The sequence below is a fragment of the Gadus chalcogrammus genome, chromosome 10, assembly GCF_026213295.1.
Source record: "Gadus chalcogrammus isolate NIFS_2021 chromosome 10, NIFS_Gcha_1.0, whole genome shotgun sequence".
NCBI lineage: Eukaryota > Metazoa > Chordata > Actinopteri > Gadiformes > Gadidae > Gadus > Gadus chalcogrammus.
In genome coordinates, this window is record NC_079421.1 from 19735962 (window position 1) to 19761419 (window position 25458).

At 41.2% G+C, this 25458-nt stretch overlaps 2 protein-coding genes and 1 long non-coding RNA gene across 4 annotated transcripts; 1 reads left to right on the forward strand and 2 right to left on the reverse strand.

Annotated features, from left to right (window-relative positions):
• Nucleotides 1–3753: 3753 nt before the first annotated feature.
• On the reverse strand, nucleotides 3754–4985 carry LOC130390698 (uncharacterized). The gene is made up of 4 exons (XR_008896799.1): nucleotides 4913–4985; nucleotides 4627–4671; nucleotides 4385–4504; nucleotides 3754–4205 (listed from the first exon to the last, which is right to left on the reverse strand). It is a non-coding gene; the product is annotated as an uncharacterized LOC130390698 (long non-coding RNA).
• Nucleotides 4986–10726: 5741 nt separating this feature from the next.
• Nucleotides 10727–19043, reverse strand: gsr (glutathione reductase). 2 transcript variants are annotated; one of them, XM_056600239.1, is made up of 13 exons: nucleotides 18859–19043; nucleotides 18198–18357; nucleotides 17855–17881; nucleotides 17432–17520; nucleotides 16927–16996; nucleotides 16616–16763; nucleotides 16432–16486; nucleotides 16257–16356; nucleotides 15687–15941; nucleotides 14926–15037; nucleotides 14547–14678; nucleotides 12689–12822; nucleotides 10727–11337 (listed from the first exon to the last, which is right to left on the reverse strand). In XM_056600239.1, exons 1-13 carry the CDS (start codon nucleotides 18921–18923, stop codon nucleotides 11188–11190), a joined length of 1497 nt encoding a protein of 498 aa, XP_056456214.1. In that variant the 5' UTR covers nucleotides 18924–19043; the 3' UTR covers nucleotides 10727–11187. The 2 variants fall into 2 exon arrangements, with proteins under 2 accessions (XP_056456214.1, XP_056456215.1); XM_056600240.1 differs by lacking the exon at nucleotides 18859–19043 and having other exon boundaries at nucleotides 18198–18474.
• Nucleotides 18932–24733, forward strand: LOC130390352 (uncharacterized). The gene is made up of 2 exons (XM_056600238.1): nucleotides 18932–19475; nucleotides 19850–24733. Exon 2 carries the CDS (start codon nucleotides 19925–19927, stop codon nucleotides 22436–22438), a length of 2514 nt encoding a protein of 837 aa, XP_056456213.1. The 5' UTR covers nucleotides 18932–19475; nucleotides 19850–19924; the 3' UTR covers nucleotides 22439–24733.
• The last annotated feature ends 725 nt before the right edge of the window (nucleotides 24734–25458 follow it).

Genomic DNA, 25458 nt, shown 5'->3' on the forward strand with positions numbered 1-25458 from the left:
TTTTACCTCATATTAACAACATAAAGTTATTATGTCGTTTTTTACTGTTGTTTTAGTTCACTTCATATTTCATCTGAACCTGTAGAACTTGTGTAATTTTGCCGTTTTGTTCCACTGTCCTTAGTTGGATGACGTTTGATGTTCCGCCGGGGACGTTTTTTGATCCCGGCCCGCCACTGCCTTTAAGCCAAGAAAACATTAACACTCTGAGGGCAGATGTACCCCATTTACAAACACTAACAATCCTACTATCATTCACGTGAATGGGAAAAACGAGGTCATATGAACTGAAACAACCCCGTTTACCCCTCGTGTGAGAGTCTGGAGCAGCCGCCAGGGAAATTCATTTTGGCTCATTCAAGGTTTGAATTTGCATTTTAAAGACCTACCAACAGCTTCTAAATTCTGATTGCCTATCCTACCGAGACATGACTAAGCCCAGACAGTCCCCTAAACTCACTGAAGGGATACACGTTGTATGGCAATCGTCGTTTGAATTGTTACGTTACGCGCCAACAAATCAACCACACAGATGCTCAAGCCACAAGCGCAAGGAGACGTTGGAATTTATTAAAGGGGATATACTATGAAAACAACAGTTATCCTGGGATTAGGGTGTTGTTTTTGGTCTCTGGAGCTCCCACACGCATACAAACTTTGAAATAAGTCTGTACATGATTTGTGAGATATGCATTTCTGAAAGCAGGTACCACGCAGTGGCGTCACTAGGCTGTTTCATTCGGGGCTAAAGCCCCGGATATTATTTAATTACACCATGCTGTGGTTCAGTCTGACAGCTCATTGGTCAATGGGCAGCAGCTCATTTGCATTAAAACTACAGACACCAGAAACAGCGCATTCTGAAGCGACGTTATATGTCCATGACTGAAACAGAGGGGAATAGCGGTAGGCGAGATTTTTATTCCTAAAAGTTATTTCGAGCAAACATCTTAAAAAACATGTTTCCTGGAACTCATATACTGTACTATGTTTACTTGTTGGGAAAACACCATAATTTGTCGCAATTAACATAATGATAAAAATATAATTCACAAAGCCACAGTTTCCCAAAGTAGAATTTATAATTGTCAATAGCCCTCACATCAATTTGATGTCAGCAGTTGCAATTAGGAAACCCATTTCAATGAGGCATATTTTAATTGCCCCCCTTAATCCCTTTTTCCACTGGTTAATTTAAGTTATGTTATACGTTGCACTTCTGCATCTCAATGATTAGAATATTGTGGAGATATTAATAATTTCAATAATTCAATTTTTTCAAAACTTCAAACTCATATATAATAAAGATTCATTCCAACAAAAGTGAAATATTTCAAGCCTTAATTTGTATTAACCTTGATGGTAATGGCAATAACCATCGCAATAACCATCGTAATTACGTAATTTATGCATTTTGATGTAAACGACAACTTTTTTGAAAACGATGTGTGCACAATGTTATTTTTGAAAACGGAGGGAGGGAAATATTCGTTTCTATAAATACCCTGATACGTATAAACGTGGCCTGAGTCTTCAATATTTAACTTTTTCTCATTCTAATTTTCTGAGCTACTGAATGTGTGTGTGTGTGTGTGTGTGTGTGTGTGTGTGTGTGTGTGTGTGTGTGTGTGTGTGTGTGTGTGTGTGTGTGTGTGTGTGTGTGTGTGTGTGTGTGTGTGTGTGTGTTATACAAACTGCTTCTGTTTTTGTTTGTAGTGCTTATAACACTTTTTGTGTCAAAGATTGGAGCTCTGGAAAGTAGTTACTGATTCCTATGTGATAGTATATCAGCAACATTTTTCCCAGGAGCTTGCTTGTGCATTATGCATTGTACTATACTCTAACTGTATGCATAAAATCTATATTATAAACAAGCTTGCATTGATTCCTCTCAAGTGGGTCTACCTTGATTTTTGCACATTGAAGATTTTGTATTGAAGCATGTGTCAGCCAATCTTTTACGCCATCGCCCCGAGTGACATCTCCCCGGTGCATGGCTGGGAAAAGGTGGTCTTTGGGGTCGGCGGTGCGTGGGTGTGTGTGGGATCTGAATACCTTTGGGGCCTAGTTAGATTATAATCTGCCTGAAAACAATATCTAACAGACATTATGTGGGAAAACAACCGTATTAGGAATGCAAAAGTTTGTTTTGTATCAGTAATGTTTTCTTTTCCTCATTTGCTTCACTGAATCCTCTCTTTAATTAGAGCAGCATTCAGCCTCCTCCTGAAAAACCCTCATTTTGGAAACAACTAGGCCTAAACCAACCAACCAACTGCATCGTCTGTCCGATCAAAGAATACAATTATAGTTTAGAGGTCCATATCTATATATATAATTATGACATCCACTATTATTATAAATAATAAAGGTGGAGTCATTTACAGACTTGTAAGACCTAAGGGCAGACATTGCGTGGGGGTTTAGACCTCCGACCTTAACGTGGCAGTATGGTTCCAATCTTTTCTGGTGCTCCCTGCTGTATGATCGCCTATCAGTGTACGTGCGATTGATTGGACAGCTTTAGCAGACAGCTGATAGGGGAACATAACTAGACCGTTCCGCCAGAGGTCTCGGAGTCAGAGCCTATTTTCTTCCTTTTTGTTGCATCGGAGGCGGACCATGTGCTACGATTAGCCTTTTCCGCAGTAGACTGCTCCTGATGCAAACATGGAGCATATGAAGACAGACTAGAGGTGCAACATTTATAGGGACACAAGTTAGAACATGATGGGAATTCTTATAGGTAACTTGCTTTAGTTTTTAACTCGTCTCTCCTTTTACAATTTGTTTGCATAGATCGTTTAAAAAACACAGGTGTCTTACAGGCCCATTCAATATTTATATGTAAATGAAACGATTCATTGTTTACGTGGCAATCTTCTCTAAATAGAATGTGTCATATCTATGGCATTGATTCCTTTGCCGTAGGCTATGTGTTATTTAAAGCCGTCAAAATTATGGCTACGGCTTAGAAGTTTGCTAAATCTTTACTGAAATCGCACATATCACTGCGATATAACTAAGCAATAGCCTACGTAATGCCGCGGGTTCAACTGAGTCCGTTGTGTTTGTCTCCGTCGCATGCGAACAAGAGCTGCTCTGATTAGCAGGAGATACCAGATATCTTTCATCACTCATTCTCTCTCTTCAGTGAGGCACACCAAACACTCCCAAATATCATGAATATCTCTGGGGTCAAATATTAAGCTTTGGCATTTCCATGTCGAATGTAATGGAACTGTTTTTACACTTTGCAATGGTCAGATTAGACACCAAATTGCTATTTAAATAGCGTAATGTGCTTGTTTCTTTATGTTTAAATAAAAGGAATAGCACAAATGGCGACACCAAGAGGTGTTCTGCGGGACTTTGACGTCAAACACGCTAACGTTTGCTCACTTTGGGAGGTAGAAATGTTGTTCCAAAGTGCTTTCAAGGTTAGGCTTTTTTCTGTAGTGAGGCACCTCTTGGCCTCAATGATTGAGTAGCTCATGGGCATGCGCAATTTTTGCCCTTATGGCATGACATTGTAATCACTGTGTGATTTATTTATATTTATTGTATTTATTTTATTTGGTATTATCTTATGGATGCAGGATTGTTGGATACTTTATACTTTTTATTTTATTATTGCATACGTTAGATTCCATGGGCTGTTGTAACAAGTTAATTTCCCATGCATGGGATGAAATAAAGTTCTTATCTTATCTTATCGTATAAGGTTGTCACATAATTTAATTGATGTGAAAGTATGGACAATAATATATATAATGTATTTGCAAATCATTTTATTTTAATGTTCACATTTCAGTGGATGACATCCATGTATTGTAATATTGTCCAACAAATGATAACATTGTGAAGTCACTTAAATACAAAATAAATATATGTATAAATAGATAAACAATAAATAAATTCCCTGATAATCATTTAAATTACGTATAAATAAATAAATAAATTCATAAATAAATGCCCTGATAATCATTTAAATGATATATTATCAAAAGGTTACTTCAATTGACCTGCAATGAAGTCTTAAATACAAAATATCGTGTTAGAACATAGCCGATATATATTTATGTTCAATCTTGAAGACTATTGGAGCTCTAGCATTGGTTATTTAGACTCCTGAGGAATAAGAGTAATTTCCGAAATGATTCTGATGGGTTGAATTCTTTCACATCCATTGGACAGGTGCGGTTCTACATATATAAAAAAAGAAAGAAAAAAAAAAAGGATAAATTAGAATAAATACTTTGCTGAATTGTTGTCTGTTGTGCTTCAAAGAGCTAATACAAGTCTCAGTTTTCAACATAATCCCATGCAGTGATCTGGTTGTATTGCTACTAGAAGGAGTCATTGGAAGTCTGAAGGAACTCACCGTTTGGGGTCGTGAAAGGAGCTTGGTGTTTGTCCTTAGTTTAGTGAGCTCTGTGCTGTTGGACTCCAACTGGTGCCAAGTTGTGTTCAGTGCCTCTGCAAATACATCCCGACACTCACACTGTGGGGAAAAATAAAAGTATTTGTTCACTATAAATAAATACAATTTAAATTCAATATGCAAGATGAATAAGGACTGATTAGAAAGAAAATCCTAAAAGTCATGTTAATCAGGTAACTTACTGCGTGTCTAATCATTTTGTATGATGGCAAACTAATATTTCCAGTCTGGAAGAAAATAAAGTAACATTAGATATACAGTTAATTTGAATAAGCTGAAATTGCACATAATACTGACTGGAAAAAAGGCAAGCAGTTACAACAAACACAACGTCTTGTTGGTATCAACATGCCTGATATGGAGTTTGAGAGAAAGGACCGTGAAAACATTTACCGTTGTGTCAGTATATGTGTGTGAGTGATAAGTCTATAGGAAGTCAAAAGTTAATGGGTATAAAATTGTACTTACAAAGGACCAGTTTCCGAGTTCTGTTGGGAGTTTCAGCATGGACTTACGGAGCTCCTCTCTTATTTCATGTTCCTCCCCTCTGCAGCTCTGCATGAGGACAACAATGACAAGCATGAACTTGAACATACTGATGCGTGCTTCCTTTTCTATATTTGGTTCTCTGCTTTTCTCGCGGCAGTCCTGAGCGTTCATTCAGTGGTGAAAGATGCGAGACTATTTGTAACCATGAGAAAGGAGGAAGTTAATGATGTCACAGACATATCGGAAAAAAAAAAACCACTGGTTTGTCATTAAGAGATTTGTACATCCCGCGCATTCTTTTAGATGGCCAGACATTATTAGAAGGTAAAAATGTTATTTACAGTAGCGTGCCTATAGTCACTGAATAGGCGTGTTTGGAATGTTACATAAATGAGCCATGAAGATTCCTCCATTATAAATAAGAAGAAATAAAGAACAAAATTGTTTCAGACGTAGGACACTACTACTTAATGCTACTTATTAGTCGTGACCTCCATTTTTAATCAGTATATCAGATTCTGTACGTGCTTCACACACTGACATGCTATGACTCGCCTTAACTACTGGCCAATAATGTTGGTATAACTTCTATCGATAAACTGTTTCAAAACATTTCACAACTGCAGATTATTTTAAGGACATGAATCTCCTATGTTGTCTGGGATCAGCTTTGGGATTTTTCATGTACTCTCATTATCATTGCCCCCAACACCCACCCCCCCCCTCCCCAGCCCCTACACACACACACTTTGACTGTGGATGACATCATGATGTCATAGTTTCATTAATGAAGCAATGTCAGTTTCAATGAAACTCAAGAAGTTAATCTGTCTTCTGCTTTTTTTTTTTTTTTGAGATGTCTTCGAGAGATTTGCATTTGTAGGGGTTTCCGTAATTTTGCTAGAAATAGAATTTGGTTAGTTTTGACTTTTGCTTCACTGCTTCCCTGGAGAGTCTGGATTTTTTTTTTCAGAACTGCTGATTTGAATCTCGAGGAACAAGTTCATTCATTCTTAGATATCGTGCCCTCAAAATGTGAGCCATCATGGAATTCCCAAGACGTCCTTGTTATGTTTCTGCTCTTAACCAGTGGGGGCTTGGTTCTGAAGGCTTCTTGCAGGAGGCTCTGCAAGAACAGTTGAAACAAAAAACGTAACAAATAAAAAACTTAATGTTCAAATACAGAATAAGTACTGCTATTGCTACAGATTAATATTGGGTAGTCAAAGGAGCAAGAATAAAGAAATAATACAAACAAACCATAAATACAACCTAACAGCCAGCTGGTGCTACCCCTGGAACCCCATGTTCTCTCATTGGTCAAAGAGGGGCGGCCATGTTTTGAAAAACATAACCGCAGTGACATATACTGTGTATTGGGTCTATCATATTTTTTTAGAATGAAGAACATCTCTGGTACGGAGGTACTACCTGTAACTGCAAATTTCTATATGTGTTCAAATAGGTGTTGCAATATTTGAAAAATTGAACCGTTGGTTGACCCATCCGCTGTATAGTTGATCTCTTCTACTACACTAAAATGGAGGGCTTCTCTGTTATGGAGGCACCGCTTGGAGTTTCAATTTGTGTTTATGATCAAGTAGGGGCTGCCATATTTTGAGATATCTAACCGAAGCCCCTCGTACTATGCATTGGAGATTTTCTAGATTACCAAAGTGAGGAAAATCTTATCCAAGCCTCATGGGACGGTTGAGAGGACGGCTTCCAACAAAGTAATATCAGTCTTCTAGCCATTAGGGTCAGGGAGGCCAAAAAGTCAGCGTGCTGTGTTCGGTATTACACCAAAGAGAGCTGTTGATGCAGCTGGAGAAAAGAGCACCGGGAGCAGTCCCGATAAGGAATCAAAGATATTGGACCAGTAGTTGTGAAGAGAAGGGCAAGACCAAAGCATATTAATTATTGAGGCAGGACCTTGTTGACGCCTGTCACAAACGGGTCGATGTCAGGAGACATTTTAGAAAATCAGACTTTTATCCAGTGAGCGTGGTGTACAATTTTACACTGGATTAGGCTATGCTTGGCACATACAGATGAAGAGTGGACCCAGAGAAGAATATTATCCCATTGATCATCTTTTCTTTTCATATCTTTGCCTAAATCCGGCTCCCATGATGTTCTGACAGCCAACAATGAGGAACTCTAAAGTCTTTCTCTCATTTCCATATTAGACGGTACCTTTGGCATGTTAGGGTGGTAGTAACAAAGCATCAGTGGAGGTGTCTGCAGGCTGAGAGGGAAATCGGGAGTTTGTGTCCCGGGCCGTAGAATGCTACAAACCTGCATACTGTATATAAATTGGCTGAACTCATTTTAAGGTTAGTCTGAGTATGTGTATTTCACTTGACTAATTGCGTGCCCAAACACTGCTAGAACCAAAAAACCAACTCATAAAACATTGTACAGATATTGTTGTGAGGTATGCGAATAATTTGGCTCGACTGGCCTTGAAAGAGTGAGTTAATCATTGGAAATTTAGACTAATTGAATGTCCGTCGGAGGGGAGCATCACTTTTATATATCTGCTTCGTGCGATTTTGGTGACGCCACTTTTTTTACCATTTTTAGCGAACCTTAGCTGCAAATTAGAAATACGTTTTTACTTGTTCCATTATCACTTTGTTCTTCACGTCACTATTTTGCTTCTATGTGAAACTGAAGCAAATGATAATGGCCGCGATATGCTGCAAGATGCTTAAAAGTTGTCACTGATATGACAGGTCATATCATTGTCTGCCTTTAATAGGGAATGAGACATCTGGGACACGAGACCTACCAGTGTTACCGCCACGTTCAAGCCTATTATGGACATTTGGATATATTAGTGTTTGCATTTGGTTTGAGTCTCTGTGGTTTGTATTTGTCATCTTTAAAATGTAGTCATCGAAATGTTTGTGTGTGTGCGAGGGGGGGAGGTGGATGTGGTTACCTTAGTTATTTTCCACAATGGAGGTGTCAATTACCTCCAGTCTTTTTCAGATGTCATCAGTCGATTGATAAGAACTTTGAATAAGGTGCACCGCAAGTGATGAGGACACGGAGCACTGGTTCCTGTCGTCACAGTGGAATCGGCTACCTATTATTACGTTTAATAATCAGTTTGTTCCTGTAGTGGAAATAAGGTGTTAATTAAACACCAATGGTGAACGGAGGGACGCAACATTAAGCCATCAATTCCACTCAAAACACTATCAGCTTTTTGTGGTTTGGAGTAAATTTGTCAATTTTCCTGTGCTTGTCTTTTCATTGAGATGAGATGGATGAAGCGTAGGTGAATGCACAAGTCTTCGAGCGGATCCCCTGAGGTTGATCCTGGAGTTGGATGGGAGTTGATATGAAGTGGATGTTGACGCTTTCCTATCACTCGATTTGATTCTGATTTGGGGTCAAACAAGTCCGATGTCCCGAAGGGTGTGCATGCCAAAGGGCTGCTTCTGCTTTTCTGCAAAGTCAGACCTAATCATTTGTCAACTTATTTGTGGGTGACTTCTCGGCATCTCCGCTGAGAGGTGTGAAGATAAGGGGTAGGTGTGAATTAAAACTGAGTTTCTGTCAATCGATCCATCAGCAAGTAAGTAGCAAGTAAAATGTATTTATAAGGCAATTTATAAACAGTTCACTGGCCAAAGTACCGTACATGGTGCAAAAAGGCATATAAAAGAACACATACCACATAGACAGTACATGAAAAACATAAAAATAAACAACATATCACAAAAGGGGAGGAAAGGCCAGGGTTTTGAGCCTAGATATAAAAATGGTGACGGAAGGAGAGTCTCTAATTGAAGGCGGCAGCTCGTTCCAAAGGCGGGGGGCAGCCACAGCAAAAGCCCTGTCGCCCCTCTGTTTTAATCTAGTGCGTGGAACGTGCATGAGTCCCATGCTACATGATCTATGGGACCTGGGAGCTGAGTGGCGGAGTTTAAAAACCATAATTAGGGTTTTAAAATGAATTCTGTGCTGGACGGGCGACCAGTGGAGGGATGCTGGGGGTTATATGATCCCACACGGATCCAGTCAGCAGCCTTGCTGCGGAGTTCTGGACCAGCTGTAGGCGAGAGAGGAGTGATTGAGGGAGTCCTAGGTAAAGGGAGTGGCAGTAATCCAGCCGTGATGTAATGAAGGTGTGTATTACTTTTTCCAGATTGTGAAATGATAAATGGAGTTTCATCTCAGCAAAGACTGAGCTGGTAAAAAACTGCCCGAATTCAGCGGCAATTTGCTTGTCGAAGCAGAAATTCGAGTCAAAGATGACACCCAGGTTTCTGGTGTGGGGTTCGACGTAGGGGGAGAGAATACATGGGTCGGCGGCCGCGCGTGGGGCTTTAGAACAAAGGTCATCTGACTCGTCCCCGGGGAAGTTGACCTGAGGCTTGCTGCTCCGTACCTGTCTAGCCCCCCGGGCTGACCGCCCCCTGTCCTCGTCCCTCCCCTAGGCGTCACAGTTGGGCATCTAGTATTCCGATTTCCCAGGCCACATGCCCCCATGATATATCCTTCCAGCCACCCCGTCCTGAATCCTCCCCTTGTTGGGGGGTCTACTTTCACAGTCTGGCCCTGCCCTTCCTTCAGCTGCAGGTTTTCAAGTTGTTGGCTTTTAACGTACCAGTTTGTGGAACATTGGTTTTCATTCCTTGATCAAATCCAAACCCTACTTTCCTCTGAGTTAGTTCAGTTCAGTACTTTTCCAGGCCGTCTCAGTACTTTCCCAGACCCTCTGATGTTTGGGTCCTCTCCCTTTGTGTTCATCCTGCTACCCCGGCGCCGGAAACAAAATCTCCAGGATGTTGAGCCACAAACAAAATGTGGTCCTACGTATTGCCCTCAGTAAGTGCAAGAAGAGGAGTACATTATAGTATAAATGTATATAATTTTATTTTTTCTCATTTCTACCAATAAATAGATTAAGGGATCATAAATGCTTGAGGATGATACACATATTAATTTATAAAAAATGTGTTAAGTCATTTAAAACGTCTTAAATAAGTAGTCGAAAGTTAGGGGGGCGTCGCGGTTTCAGGGGCGATGATTTACAAGAACTCAAGAGACTCAATCAAGTGTGTCTGTGTGCGCATCTGGAACTCAAAGGGGGGGATGTGCAAACTGCACTGAAATAGTTTTGAGGTTGTTAGACAAACACGGAAGCTGGGTGTGTGTGACTTTCTGCCCTCCAACACTATGTGTCACTAATCGAGGAGACCCCCTATCCTTCCGCTTCTAGAGGCAATACCTACCCCTCACGCCTCTGGGGACAAAACGGAACACACGCAGGTTTCCCAGAAGAAACCTTCGACCCTCTTTATTAGGATTTACTCACTCATTCAACATACAAGCCTTCATTTCGTAGACAAGATAACTCTCACCAAATGCACATATCTGCATGCCATGCCATGTGATCATTAGGCAAATTTCCTTTGCATGCTAAAGATGACTCATTTCAAAACTCTATGCTAGATCACTTAGTCATATCGGAAACATTAAAACTCAAAGATAAGGTCATCAGGGCTCATTGATAGGGGATATTATAACCACTATAGCTATTTATAAATAACCATAATGTTGAAATTACCATAATCCATTACGAGGAAGCATTGCTTAATATGATTTATAGTTGCCTTATATGGTACAAATAATTTTTTTAAAAATATATAAAAATCATTGACTCATGCCCTGAGTCAATATTGCAAAATTGAAATGAAATTGATCCAAAATCGATTACATCGATTTTTTTACCCAGCCCTACTTAAAAATGACCACACCCCCCAACCAATAAACCAACCAACAAGATTTAAGAAAGAAAATAACAAGCTTTTATTTATGTTTGTAAACAGTACAGAAAAAACATTGTGACCCACTGTAGCAGTGAGTGGAAGCAGTGTTAATTTAACAAATGACTCACAAATTGTACACATGCACACTAAAGAATAATTGCAACAACTTTATAGCCACATATAGAGCTATCACTTCATTTAAACAGTCATTCACTAGCATAAGTATTTTAAAAATCAATTTTTAACGCTTATAAAACCCACAGTACCATGGAAGCTTGCTGTAACTATAGTAATTATAATCAAACAAATTAGGCATTAGGGACGAAAGAAAGTCTGTGATTTGCATTGTAAAGTCAAATCATTTGCCTTGGTTATATGTCATCAGGACTTTGCCTTACGTGGATGTAGAAGAGTGTAGTGAGTTTTCCCCCAATGCCGTGGGAGCTCAATTATGTTACTTTGCCATTAACGCATGGTGACGAACTCCTCCGAGGAGGTGGGGTGGATGGCGATTGTCCTGTCGAAGTCGGCCTTGGTGGCGCCCATCTTCACGGCCACAGCGAAGCCCTGCAGCATCTCGTCACAGCCCAGGCCCTGCATGTGCAGCCCCACCACCTAGCGAACACAGCAGAACCACACGTGCATTCTCAGTGAGCTGCACTCACTGAGAATTGTCCGATTCCTAGAATACATATACGTTAAAGAGCCATATATTAAACTGGCTCTTTAATAGATGCAGAAACAGGCATGATGTTCTCCCTTGGTCGAAGTTTAGAACAGCAATACACTGGTCCGGTGACAATCAATTCAGGTCAGATGCAAGTTAGTGATCTAGTCAATATCAGTTTTACATTGATCTTTTCAAAATACTTACTACTATTTGCGGAGCCATTCCAAGCTAAAACAAAGCCTTAGTGCAAGCCTATTGCCTGTGATTGGTGACGCAATCTAAAAACGTACCCCAAGGTTGCCCCACATCAGAAATAAAGCAAAACAATGAAACTGACCAATGGCATTTAATATGAGCGCTATGGTAAGGTGCCGGGCTAATGTAGACTGGGTATCCCCGCCCATTCTGCCGGCGATTTGAGTTCGCCGTGCGGAAGGGTCGGGAGAAGAGCAATACATTTCTTTCTGCTTCTGATTTAGTTTTGCGGGAGCCAATCACCAAGCTGGCTTTTCCCCCTGGCGTGCTATTGGCTGGTTTAACAAAAGGACGACAGGGAAGCGACGGCGAGCAGCCAATTGCGTACCGAGTCATTTGAACTACTACATACCCAGGCTTTCTTGGGAAAACCTGGCTCGACAGAGCCGCAACTCGCAATCAGAGTTAAATGGTACCACGAAGCTCACTTTAGATTCAATTAGTTGAACCAGGTTTTCCGCTTTAGGTTCAGTGCGCTTTCACTTGAAAGGGGCGTTTTTTGCGTCATTTTTCTCACCTTTACGATAGATCAAGCAGTCTATATGCGTATAAGTGAAAAGATTCTGCATATTGTCTATAAAATAATAACTATGCCAAATGCAGAATTGTTCGCCATTAATCCAAATAGAATGATGATGATTTAAAAATGCATAAGCAACGTCCATCCTGCCTTATTCTATCATTTAGGGAATTCACTTTAAACACATCCGATGTAAGAAATGCATCGCATGTTTTCAACCGCTGAGTGGTAGCGGCTGTAGCGTAGTGGATTAGCATAAGACCCGAACGCCAGCGACCGGGGTTCAAATTCGCCGGTCTATCATCATGCATTTTACCCCCATAGAAGTGGTGCCAGCACGGCCTTGAAAATATGGGTTCAAGTTTGAAATAAGCACAAAAATATAATTCCATAAGCTTTAGTGACAATGACCACAGACCAATAGCCAATGGCTATGACTCACAAAGAAAAACAGGAATGCTATTGGGTGTAAGCCAGGAAATGATGTCGCATAAACACACACAAACTCTTGCGCCGCTCACCTTTTCCTCGGGGCCCACACACACCAGCTTCATGACGCACTGGGACTTTCTGCTGGTCATGGAGTGGTACATCGGCGTGAAGGACGTTGTGTAAGTCTTCACGTTGTCCTTCCCTCGGCTCGTGACCGCCTCCTCTGTGAAACAAAACACACACACAGACACAAAAGGTCATTTGGGAGACACTTGTAAATCTCAACACATCTAATATAAGTAACACATCATCACTTATTGCACATATAGAGATGCTTGATATATTGCCCGTTCCGCTATACCATATACAAAGCGCATTTGCTCAAGGACCAGTCAGTATAACTGAGTAACAGGTGGCATTGACGTTTTAGATGTCCCCAAAATGAATGTTTGTTGTAGCGCCAACTGCTACGGAGGCTGCCCTTACCTGTCCCTTCACATCACAAGGGTGGCCTGTATTGTGTAAGGTGCCAATAGGACCTTCCAAGATGATGTCATCATCTGTGACAGCATAGAGTAGCGAAGTGTCAGGTAATGTGGTTCCTTAATAGATTTACGAATGGTATATAGTTATTTAGTCTGTAACTATAGGTCATAGCCTACAAGTAAAGGTTATAAGAAAAGTGTGCGTGTGTGTGTGTGTGTGTGTGTGTGTGTGTGTGTGTGTGTGTGTGTGTGTGTGTGTGTGTGTGTGTGTGTGTGTGTGTGTGTGTGTGTGTGTGTGTGTGTGTGTGGATACATCTATACAAGCAAGATTCCGAGCTGCCCTACTTCTTAACATTAGTAAAGGGTGAAATTAGATTTCACACTGATTGTTCAGATTTTTTTATAGAAAAGTCACCTGACATTTACTATAGGATTATACTAAGCGTATCAAAATACAATTTTGTTACAAAACGACACTTGCACGGCGCCGAGGTCGATTCCTGACTGCTCTAGACTGCGAATAAATCTGTTTAATCCATCAGAATCGGGACTCTTTTTCATTGGCCCCATATGTAACCTTCATTCATCTCGATAGCAGTCAACGCAACAAGCCAGTGTTTATTTACACTCTGATACGTCAAAAAATCTTACTTTTCATCACACGACTGTGTGTGTGCGGTTCAACCGCAAAGGTTTCGATTTTTCCCGATACTAGCTTTCTCTGAAAGAGTGATTTCCTATTTATAGAACAGGGAAGCGAGTTAAAAACGTCTCCAAAACATGGATGTATCAAAGAATACACACCCACTTCATAACCACGTCAAACCCAGTCACTATTTTAGACTCTGGTTAAAAAGTGTGTGAAGCAAGATTATAAACTAATCCTCTAAACACGTAGAATATTATTGTGAATGGACGGAGCTTAAACTCATCTTCATTGACCATATTAGGCACGTCCAAAGAGGGTGGAGCTTCCCCGACACATGTAGTATGTATACATAATATATACACCGCGGTGTGTGCGAATGCGTGGAGCTCTGTCCTGGCCAGAGGTTGATTTTGCTGTCCACGCCACAAAGGGGTACGCTTCTGGGACACATAGTATAATGCCAAGGTACATTTTATGTATAACATTGCTTATTATAAGGTTTCAACGGTACTACAATTTCATAGCTATGGTGATTACATGCCCCCCACCCCGCGCCTTCCTAGAACTGTAAGCCAAATTAATCATTCTAAAACTCTCAGGACTGTTTGTCCCTACTGGGCCACTGTATAAACATGCCGGTGCAACATAGTGGGCTCTATGGAAGAGGACCCATCCCTGTTTAGATATAAAGGGCTCATCCTCACACAAAGGAAACTCATCGATTTTTTGTTTCATGGGATTATACACTGATTTAAAGCCCGCTAACTAACATTACATTCCCCATCAGCTGCAAACCAAAACCAGGCGGCTCACCCTCGGTCAGGCCCACGGTCCCTATCGGCGGATGGGCGAACACGACGGTGGGAATGGTAGAGTAATCAACCTTGGAGTCAGCTTTGCCGTCAAACAGTCTGTGAGCCAGCTTCCTGCCGGCAGCGATTGCCACTGTCCATAAAAAATAAATAAATCAGATGACGTCAGAACATCAACCAACCAACCAAATCAAAGCACACGCCCACATGAAGACCACTGAACACACATTAGCCAGTGGCCGACCCAACAGATTTTGAAATCACTGAACTCGATCCGTAACCAAAGAATTTGATATGATCGGATAATAAACAAAAAAAGCCAGAATTCCCTAAGACAAAGAAGGCTTGTTTCAATTTGTTTTGTAAAATCCGGATCTTACCGGGTGTCAGCAGGGCCTTGCCACAGACGTCTCCCAGGCCGTAGATCCCAGGGCGGCTGGTGTTCTGGAACTCATCCACCACAATATGGCCCATCTTGTCCGTCTCAATTCCCTGTCAAATTTTTTAACAGACACACGTCACCGAGTTAGCCAAAATACTGATTCTCTCTTTAGGAGGTGAAGAAGCAGCATAATCAAAGGGTAAAAAATCATAAAGGAAAAAAAGGGGGGGGGGGAGCATAATAAGTGCATTATGTTCTGCATCAATAAATCACATTAAATCCTTGATGAATTTTTTTTAATTGTATTAATCTTGATCCAAGTAGATCTCTGGCATATGCCAATTCCAAAGTAGGTCATTTTAACAGTTTAGCTTTCAGGCTTAACACCTTTGGCCTATAATTTGATATCTACTGAGTTATACATTTTCAATCTTTCACATGGTTTAGACAAGGTTTCAACAAGAAAATTCCTTGTATTTTCACAATTATAAACAGATTTCTGAAATGCCTATCATGCAATATCGACTAAGATCATTTGAATTACTTCTACCGGTAATTATTTGTCCTAATTTGTATTGAAAATACGATCTAACAATTTACACAAGTACTACTATCTTATTATGCTTTTCTAGTCCATTGCCGAAAGGAGATGGTCGGTTTTGCATAAAGTGCACAATTCACATACAAGTAGCGGTAGTATAAATTGGTCGGTTTCATCAATTATAAAGTACGGGCATTGAGGGGAAACAGACTGGTTACCATCTGGCTAGTGTGGAGGCCAGTCGTGTTGGGTTCCCTGCCGATGGCCCATAAGAGGCAGTCGACCTCTTCAATGGTGCTGATCTCCTCCTCCCCGCTCTTCTTCTCAGGGTCCTTGGTGGTGAGCGTGACTTCAAGGCCGCCGGCCGATCTCCTCACCGACTTGACCTGCGTGTTCTTCCACAAGTCTATTCCAGAGTTTTCTATTTCTTTCGTGCAATTTGCACTTATCAAGCTGTCAAAGGTCCTTAACACCTGTGTGCACAGACGTGGAATGAGGAGAGAAAAGATGTGCGATTCGAGTAAAATAAGTATAAGTATTATTCAAATAAATAAATAATTTAAACATTTCAGCTCTCAGAATAAAAAAAGTTGTCACAAATTATGCATCCAGCCTAAATTTTCCATCCAATGTGACGTACCTCAACACCTTTTTGATGGACAAGGCTATGGGCAAACTTACCAGCAGCAATGTGAGCACTGCAACGCACACATTAGAGTCTCGTACACAACCTAGCTGAAGAGTATCCAAGATGTACACATTAGATAGGTTAATAACACGTTTCTTACCTCAGTCTGTCTAATTATGAGGGAGGTTTTAGACCCCAGGGTGGATAAAATCCCTGCCATCTCGACAGCAATGTATCCTGCGCCAACAACCACACTGCGTCTATAAGGGAAACATTTGATAGAACCAGGGAACAAAATCACGTGAAAGACTTTTGCGTCACACATGTAGACTTACCTTGGCAGCGTCTCTAACTGAAAAAAGCCATCGCTTGTGATGCCCAGACTTGCACCTGTTATATAAAAATAACAAAAACCATCTCAGCTACTTTAAAGTCACTCCATCTACTCTTGATTATGTTATTATCCGACATATTCCACATTCACACCACGATCAACTACTGCAAGCACAACTTCATTACCTGGAATTTGATCGTCGCTCAGTTCGGTAGGGCGCCCTCCGGTGGCGATAAGGATGTGTGACGCCGTGTACTTTTTACCGTTCACCTCGACGGTAGGCAAAGCATCATCTGTGAAGCTGGCATGGCCTTCAATCGTCTCTATTTCAGCCTTCAAGAGACAGGTGGTGATAAATCGTTACTTTGTGATCAAATGTTACTGACATGGGGAGTTGCACAGTATATTCTATTATGTCTCGCAGTGCTAGCCAAGACGTTTATGACATCACCCATCATGTGGTTATTGCGATTTAGGCACATGTGATTGAACCAACCTTATCAAGGTTATTGCGGTAAATGTCGTTCAGCCGACTGATATAAGCATCCCTTTTGGTCTTGAGGGTTCTGTAAAGAGAACAACAAATATATTTGTATCTTTATTATGGTAATTTTATTGCGTCTTACAGGGACACCCTACATATTGAAGTGTCCTCACTCAGTCATCACTAGAAGTTTTCTGCATCCATCCTGTGAAAGAAAATGTTTGTCACCATTTGCTGCTTAAAACCTGTACTTCCTTCTTCTCATAGAGGAAGTTGCTTCCTTGTTGAATAATTCACCAGTGTTTCCCTCAGTTACGCCACAGCACCGCACCTATTCTCCCGATCAACCATGACATGGCAAAGAACAACACACCCCGGATCAACTGCCTGATGAGATAGGGAACTCTGTACTCCAAAGAAGCCAAAAGAGGCCAGCGGGAGAGTGAAAAGCAACAACTGCATGCAAATCAGCTGTCCAACAGCCAGTACAAATGTGACGGCTCGAGGTTAAACTTACCCCCAGTTGAAATTTGAATGTCCGACTTCAAACCCGTAATCGGAGTGATCGTGGAGGTACTCTGCGTGGACGGCGGCGTTCCACATAACCTGTGGAACGAGATCATGTTAAGCGAGGCAAAACCATCAGCAAGCACTTGCCGCTGTAACACCAGTTTGTAGGCATAAGCCCTTCCTTCTCCTGAATACCATACTTCTCAATCCCATGTCGCTTTGGATAAAAGCTTCTGCTAAATTCTTAACTAGTTCAAATAGTTAAGTGTTGTAAAGTAATCCTTTAAGACTGATCGTACTGTCAATAAACAAGAGCCGTTATGTAGTACATGTATTAAGGTAGGCCTTCACATACGCCCCCTCTCTTGAGGTCAATACCAGGACAAAGTTTTCATGAAAACACTGAATAAGGATTGATTAAATACATTACCTTTTTTGGGACACAGCCAACATTGACCTTGAGAGGGGAAACAAATACCATTGGGATCAAAATACAACAATCCTGATCAAAGAAAGAAAGTGATAGTTTCATAAAAGGTTCTTTCTTGTCTCAGTATTTGTTGTCAAATTGTTATTAACTTATTTTTTTTAAGGCGATCCGCACAGATCACGCTGCATACAAAACATACATTTGCCCTGGTTCCTTGCCAGATTGTTTAAACAGAAACACACCTTACTGGGTGCCGGCGGTTGGGTATGAGGCAGGAATGCAGCAGCTAAAACAACCGAGACAGTGCAATGACAACTTATCCATGATAACTGTTGTTACTCACGCAGGTACCTCCGAGTTTGTGGCTCTCTATCACCGCGGTGGACGCTCCTAGTTCGGCGGCTCTCCGTGCGCCTGCCAGACCCCCAGAACCACCGCCGATCACGATCAAGTCGAACCGGGTCACCGAATCCGAAGCCATTCTTCGCGAGTTAACTGTATGTCTTCGTACAGATCAACGAAACTTTCAGTGGATTAAGGAACGGTCTTGCGTTCTGGCAATCTTGAGTTCGTTTTAACCAGGAAGCCAGCGCGCATTGTTTATACGGGTGGGAGGGTCAAATGAAAGCCAGTGTTGTGTCATTATGAAAAACAACACACGTGTGCAAATCCTAGAATCACGTTTGCCAAAAGTCATGGCGAACCTTACACGGGCTACAGTATGAGGATATCTCACAATAAAATCTTAAGCAAACCCGATTTGCATCATGGAGGGAATGCATTGTATATTGCAGTGACGTATATATTGCTATGGAAATGTAGTCACATGTAGAACTCAAATCTGGTAAGAAGTATAAGACACACTCAAGGTCATACTGTATCTGATTCTGCAGGCGTTAGTATGCAAACATGCATCCTACAGCGCACATCATATTGAGCATTAATGCAAGGTGCAATCAATGCAGGATTGTGTTGCATTGCCCAAAGTTGGAAAACCGGCTCACCTTTGTAACGCCAGAGACAGTGAAACTATGCCAGAGAGTCGTCTGTTTAGTCTAATAAATATCATAATTATATTTTCTTTACATTTCAGTTACATATGCTGCAAATTACGTGTTCATTACGGCGCGTGTTCTCACACACCAAGTCCACGGTGTGTGGCGTTCGGCAGAAGCTCTGACTACTTCCTGTGTCAAAGCAAGGAAAATGCCATTACTGCACTGTTGACGGAAATTCAAACATCAATTCCTAAACTAATACATACCCTGCCCTTCGTCGACCAAATATAATCAAATAGATACATATATAAAAAAATGGGCGTATGTACCTTATTATTTCTGTGTTAGTATAACGGGACGAGGGTTGTTAACGGGAGTTTGGCCAGGGGAGAGCGTTACGCTGGTGGCGTAATTTACGACGTTTACTTACGTTTTCTCCAACGAAACACTTCTGAGAATGGCTACACTTTACGCAAATTGTCACACACACACACACACCGTGAACAGTCAGCAGTAGAGCTCTATCCTGAATACATTTGGTTCCAATCTGAGGATTTTTGGAGGTTTATAAAAGATGGATTTATATCGATGAAGCTCCCGGTGTTTCGCACACCGGATTTCAGGTTGGTGTTAACATATAACGTAACACATTAGAGATAACGTTATGTCGGTTTTGATATTCATAACACTCGGTCGTAGCAAGGGCCTTCCTCTTTGTGGTGCTATTCTAGGTGTGTGGATGTTTCCTAGAGTATCCATTATATAGAGTTAATTACACGGTATTCTAACGCTTATTGTTATCGGATTCAATCCCGTACGTTGGTTAATTGTAAGACGTGTAAATCACATCGAAACAAAATCTTTGATTCTCGTTTGTGGTGAGAGGGGAGGGGCTTCAACAACCCCATTTTTTTTCCTGCAATGTTGTGTCGTCTCGATATCTGTATTTTAAACATATTATGGATAATAAAACTGTGTTATTGGTGTATGTTCACAGGGATCGGACGGGACCAGCAACACCACCCTGGAATATCTGCCTGTATATGGAGATGGATGTTTTGCATTGTAATTAATGAACCCTGTGTTATGGAGCAACCTGCAGACTGAACATAAACAGCTTATCATGAATCACGTCAAGTATCCGAAAGGGCCGGAATCTCTTTTGCATCGGCAGGACTCATTAGGTTTGAATGGTCTCTTGACTTCACCTAAAGTTTTGTATTGTGAGAAATGCGGATTTGCCTCTACACAGACTGAAGATTTTGAGAATCACATGCGGGAGCATGGTACTCCCTTTTACTGCTTTTACTGCAATCACGTCTCCTACAGTAAGAAGGAGCTGGAGATTCATTTGCTACAGCACAAGTTCCCGTTCAGATGCCAGTTCTGTGGACAAGGGTATATGAGGAGGGCGCACCTATTGAAACATATTGAGCGCTTGCACAGTAAAGATGCTGGCCCAGAGTTAAACCATGCTCAGACGACCTTACCAGAGACACTTTCTCTCTCGACTGCGTTTGCGCCTGGAGTTCATAGAACTAGCGTGCCCACTGTAAAGGTTAGAATACCAGTCCCTGTTGCGAGAAATGACCACGGCATCAAAGGCAGACAGCACAGCAGAAGGGTAGACTTGAACGTTATCCACGCCCCCAAACTGAGCTCAGAGCTAATGTCCCCAGGGAAAAACTTTGTTCAGCATAATATGGCTCTGACGGTCCCACTTCCAGAAGAAGTCTCCATCCCTGCCGGCTGCGTGGTGGAGCTGATTGAGGTGAAGACCGTCAACGGTACAAAGGAATTGAAGCTGAGACTTGTGTCTCAACAAGAACATAAATCTGTGCTGGACGACACAGTGTTACCACATTCCGCATCAGTGAACCCCTTGTCATCCGCTGTGAACCATCAACACCTCCTAAAGTTGGGTAATGCGGAGAAAAGCAGCGTTAACCGTAGAATATACACGGCAAAGGACGTTCATGTAGAACGACCGGCCACCTATCAGACTATTGCAGCCCAAACCGCCCTGAACACATTCCAGAGAGGCATGTCTGGAACAAAAAGAACACTGAAAGAGTCGCTGATCCGCAATGTGGATATCCCCTACGCTTTACCAACCAAGGTGCCCAGAATCACTGTTTATCCAACAAGGCAGGACGTGGATGCACCCATAACACAGACAGTCACACTGAAACCTCGCACAGAATACCCTACACCGGTCATCACTGGCAGGGTGGCCAAGGAGATCAGCAGCGCTGCCATTCAGGCAAGCAAGGGAACACTGTCGTCCTGTAAACCGACACACCGGGAAAACAACCCAGTTGTGGAATGTACCGCATTCCCCCCTGAGTTACAGGTGGCTGTGAAAGAGGAGCCCAACGATCTCGGTAACAAGACAACAGCTACTCCCGAGATAAAGGAAGAACCACTGAAGCGGAATGACCAAACAAGACGAAGCACAACGTCTCCTTCCATTTCCTCGAGCGTTTCCACTACTGCCCTAGCCAGCACAACCACGCAAATCTTCCCGGAGTGCAAAAGGGAAAATGTGGCCGTGGATTCGACTATACTGATGACCATGCTGAAGAGACCTGGAAGCATTCTGCTTGATCCTGAGTCCACCAAACAAACCAAGATGGAGGATCATTTATCTCCCCATAAGTCCTCCATTTGGTCAGCATCGGGGCCAGGTTGTAATAGGCGTTTTGAGGCCTTTCCCGTTATCTCATCCGTTTTTTCTTTAAGTCAACAGCAGGACGAGGTACAGAGTTCAATACGACCCTTGGTCAAGGAATTGCGTGGAATAGTTATGAGGAAGGAGAGCCCGTCAGTGCAGGTGTCTGCAGATCGCACTGAAATAAGAGGGGCAATTACTGAACCCAAAGAGGAGGTGGAGTCAACTATTCACTGTGTGCCAGAGGACAAAAAGGATAATGCTGGTACCGGAAAAGGATTACTAACCGAAGGGTCCTGTGATGTCACAAGTCCACCTTCGAAACATTGTTCTCAACAGACTCAAACACAAGCTAAGACATATTATGTCAAGGAAGAAACCTCCAGCACTAAAGGGAAAGACGGTAACCAAAATAATCAAATTCCCACCACCCAACGTGAGCCCTTGACTGCTCAACAGCAAGCCTGCATCAACAACACACCTAATATTTATCCTGTTGCTGGAGACAGTCAAGGTCACTTGCCACAATCTGCCTTCAGGAGGGAGGACAGCTCCTCAAAATTCCTCACCGTCTCTTTAGAAAGGATGCAGATGGACTTCTGGACAAAAAAGATCCCTAAGCTTTCAAAAACGAGGATTCCCTCTCCCGTGCGGGGGCTGTGCCACAAAGCTTTTCTTTACCCAGCCCCGTTGAGACTGGGCCAGCCGGTGATACGTCCGGGACCGAACCAACCGGTCGTAGTGCTGAACCACCCCAAACCCATAGTCCCCAAAAGGACTGAGGTGGACCACCTTTCAGAACCACTCGTCTCCACCGAGGTGCTTCCCAAGTGCCAGATCCTGAAGATGCGGTTGAGCAAAGTGATGGGAGAGAAGTACGAGGTCATTGGGTGCACTGTAGGGTTTTTTCCCTGAGGTTGTTTTTGCATAAAGCAATATGAATAACATACTGAAAGTTGAGCTACATTCAAATAATCCCAATTGTACAATAGCATCTGTGAAAGGAAAGTTGTATATTTACCAGTTGAACATTGTTTCTTTGGGCGTGGGAATATGGTATGTACATACATGTGTGTGTATATAGTGCAATGCTGTCTCCCTACCTTTGGTGATGGAATGTGGACCATCTATTGTGGTAGCTGTTTCAGTGACCCAAGTGTGGCTTGCTTTGGAACCACACTAATAATAGATTGTAGTAATTACTGATCTACCTGATTGTATTTGTAATTACTAATTACTGTCCGACTGTCCGTGTAGGCTTTTAGGTTGAAATGCGGTATTGATTCTCTGCCAATGCATGTGCGGCATAAGCTTAGTGCAATATGTCTTAAAATGTACAGTTTGTCTTGCGCTTGGTGTTGCTAGTCTACCCATCCATTATGCTGAGGCAACATTTACTGTTCACATTTCAAGAACACGGACAAGCAAACTGCTTGAACTGCTGTTCATACAAAATACAAAAACATTAAAATACTAGCTCTCTCCCTGACCAAACTATACTCTTTATGAGTATAGTCTACCGAGGAAAATCAACTCGTCAAAATATTGTTCGCTGTGATGATGCACAATACTCTTTTATAGAAGAAAAGGTGTATTTAATTTTTCCAACTTAATCTATTTATGCTTACGTATTTTCTTATCTCTAATGTAACTAATGGTATACCGTGATGAAAATATTTTCTAGTTTGATTTAGACGTTTAACATTATGCATATATATATATTTGAACTGCAGTATTATATCTTGCATTTTGTTTTTAAACATTTTTCTCAATATAAAGTGCTGCAGTGCAGACATCAGTCTGAGTTTAACATACTTTTATTGTTTTTCTTTAACAGCATTTCTTTGTTTGTTCCTTCTCAATGATAAATGGACAGATCAGAAAATTGTGTAACACTGTTGAACCACTACAACAACACAAGAAATGTAAAATACTTTTAAATTAATTGTCAATATTCATTTGACAGTCTTTCTTATCTGTTTTGCCATCATCTGCATTTTATTAACAAAATCTTTTTATTATTAACTTTTTTATTAATAAAACATATATTGTGAATTAAGTCGTCTGCTGTTCCTCAACACATACACCAGCCATGTAAACTGCGGGAACAGAACCTTAAGGGAATCAATTTTAAGCATTTAACCACCTTAATCATGTATATATTTTTGTGTCTTGACTAATTCCCCCACATAAAACTAAGTCAATTAAACTAATATCCGATGACTATGATACACCCATGCATGGCTTAAATTGTATTCAGCATCTCATGTAAATCATGCTTTTATTATATTACTACAAACGTTATTGTAGTTTCTCCATCTGGTTTTACTGTGGGGGAACCACAGGTTTCTAGTTGTTTCTGTAAATAATCACAAGCTCAGGAATCAAAAATGAGGCTGTGTCTACTCAGAGACATCAAACATTTAGATACACAAACCGGCCATTCCACCATGGGTTGGAATGCCCCGAAGCAGGCTTTGAAGTGTTAGCTGTACTGGAATGAACAGGAATGTAAGTATTGACAGGACAAACAGTTGCACTGATAAAATTGTGTGTATCATCACACCTGTGCGAGAGAGAATGCTACACAACTACTACACAAGAAGACAAGAACATGAACCTCTTTGTAGCTGGAGTGTGTTGGTGCTGGGGCCTGTTAACAGAGAGATAACAGCCACAACTGAATATCACCATGTAATTAAATGGTCACATACACATCGGAGTGCAAGTTTAACAGCACTCAAAGGAATATGATTCAATTAGAGAGAGGAATCCTCTCTCTCTAATGGGGAGACATAAATTTCCAAGGAGAATGTATACAAATTCCTTTTCAATTGACATAAAAAAGGTTTATATAGTTTGTATATGTAACACTGTTGTTTTTTATTGGTCGTCATGAAAAAAAACACAAGGGGTAACACTCAGAGTTCCCGTTGTCCGGTAATTACCAGGCTTTAACCGGAAAAAATGAAGAGGACCGAAAAATACTAAATGTCTCCGGTCTTCAGAATGACCGATTGCAAATAAAACATAAGGGGTAACACTGGTCTTTTTTACTGGTCGTCATGAATAAAAACATAAGGGTTAACACTGTTTTTTTTTATTGGTCGTCATGAAAAAAAACATAAGGGGTAACACTGTTGTCTTTGTCAAATAAAATATAAGGGTAACAGAGTGCACTCCGCTGCACCACTGAGGCGATGACATTGCACAATAATCAATCATCAATAAAGAGGATACACATGACATTTTAATATGTTTGTATTTCTATTATTTCCCTTATGTTTTTTTTCTTGACGACCAATAAAAAACGACAGTGTTACCCCTTATGTTTTTTTTCATGACGACCAATAAAAAACGACAGAGTTACCCCTCATGTTTTTTCCATGTTGACCAATAAAATACAGTGGTACCCATGTCTACGTTTTTGCGGGGTACCGAACCTGAGCTGTTTAGAGTGATAACCACCGAACTTATCAATGCACCAGGAGGACACTGAATAAAGGCAACACAATGGTTATACTTCACTTTATAATTCGCATGAAATAGAGATAAGAGTCTACCAACAGAGGACATCAACCGGACTTGAACCCCGGTCTCCAGGGGTTTAGGCAGCGTGCACTCCGCTGCACCACTGAGGCGATAACATTGCAAAATAATCAATCATAAATAAAGAGGATATATATGACATTTTAATGTATGTTTGTATTTCTATTATTTCCCTCATGTTTTTTTTCTTGACGACCAATAAAAAACAAGTGTTACCCCTTATGGTTTTTTTTATGACGACCAATAAAAAACGACAGTGTTACCCCTTATGTTTTTTTTCTTGACGATCGATAAAAAACGACAGTGTTACCCCTTATGTTTTTTTTAATGACGACCAATAAAAAACGACAGTGTTACCCCTTATGTTTTTTTTCATGACGACCGAT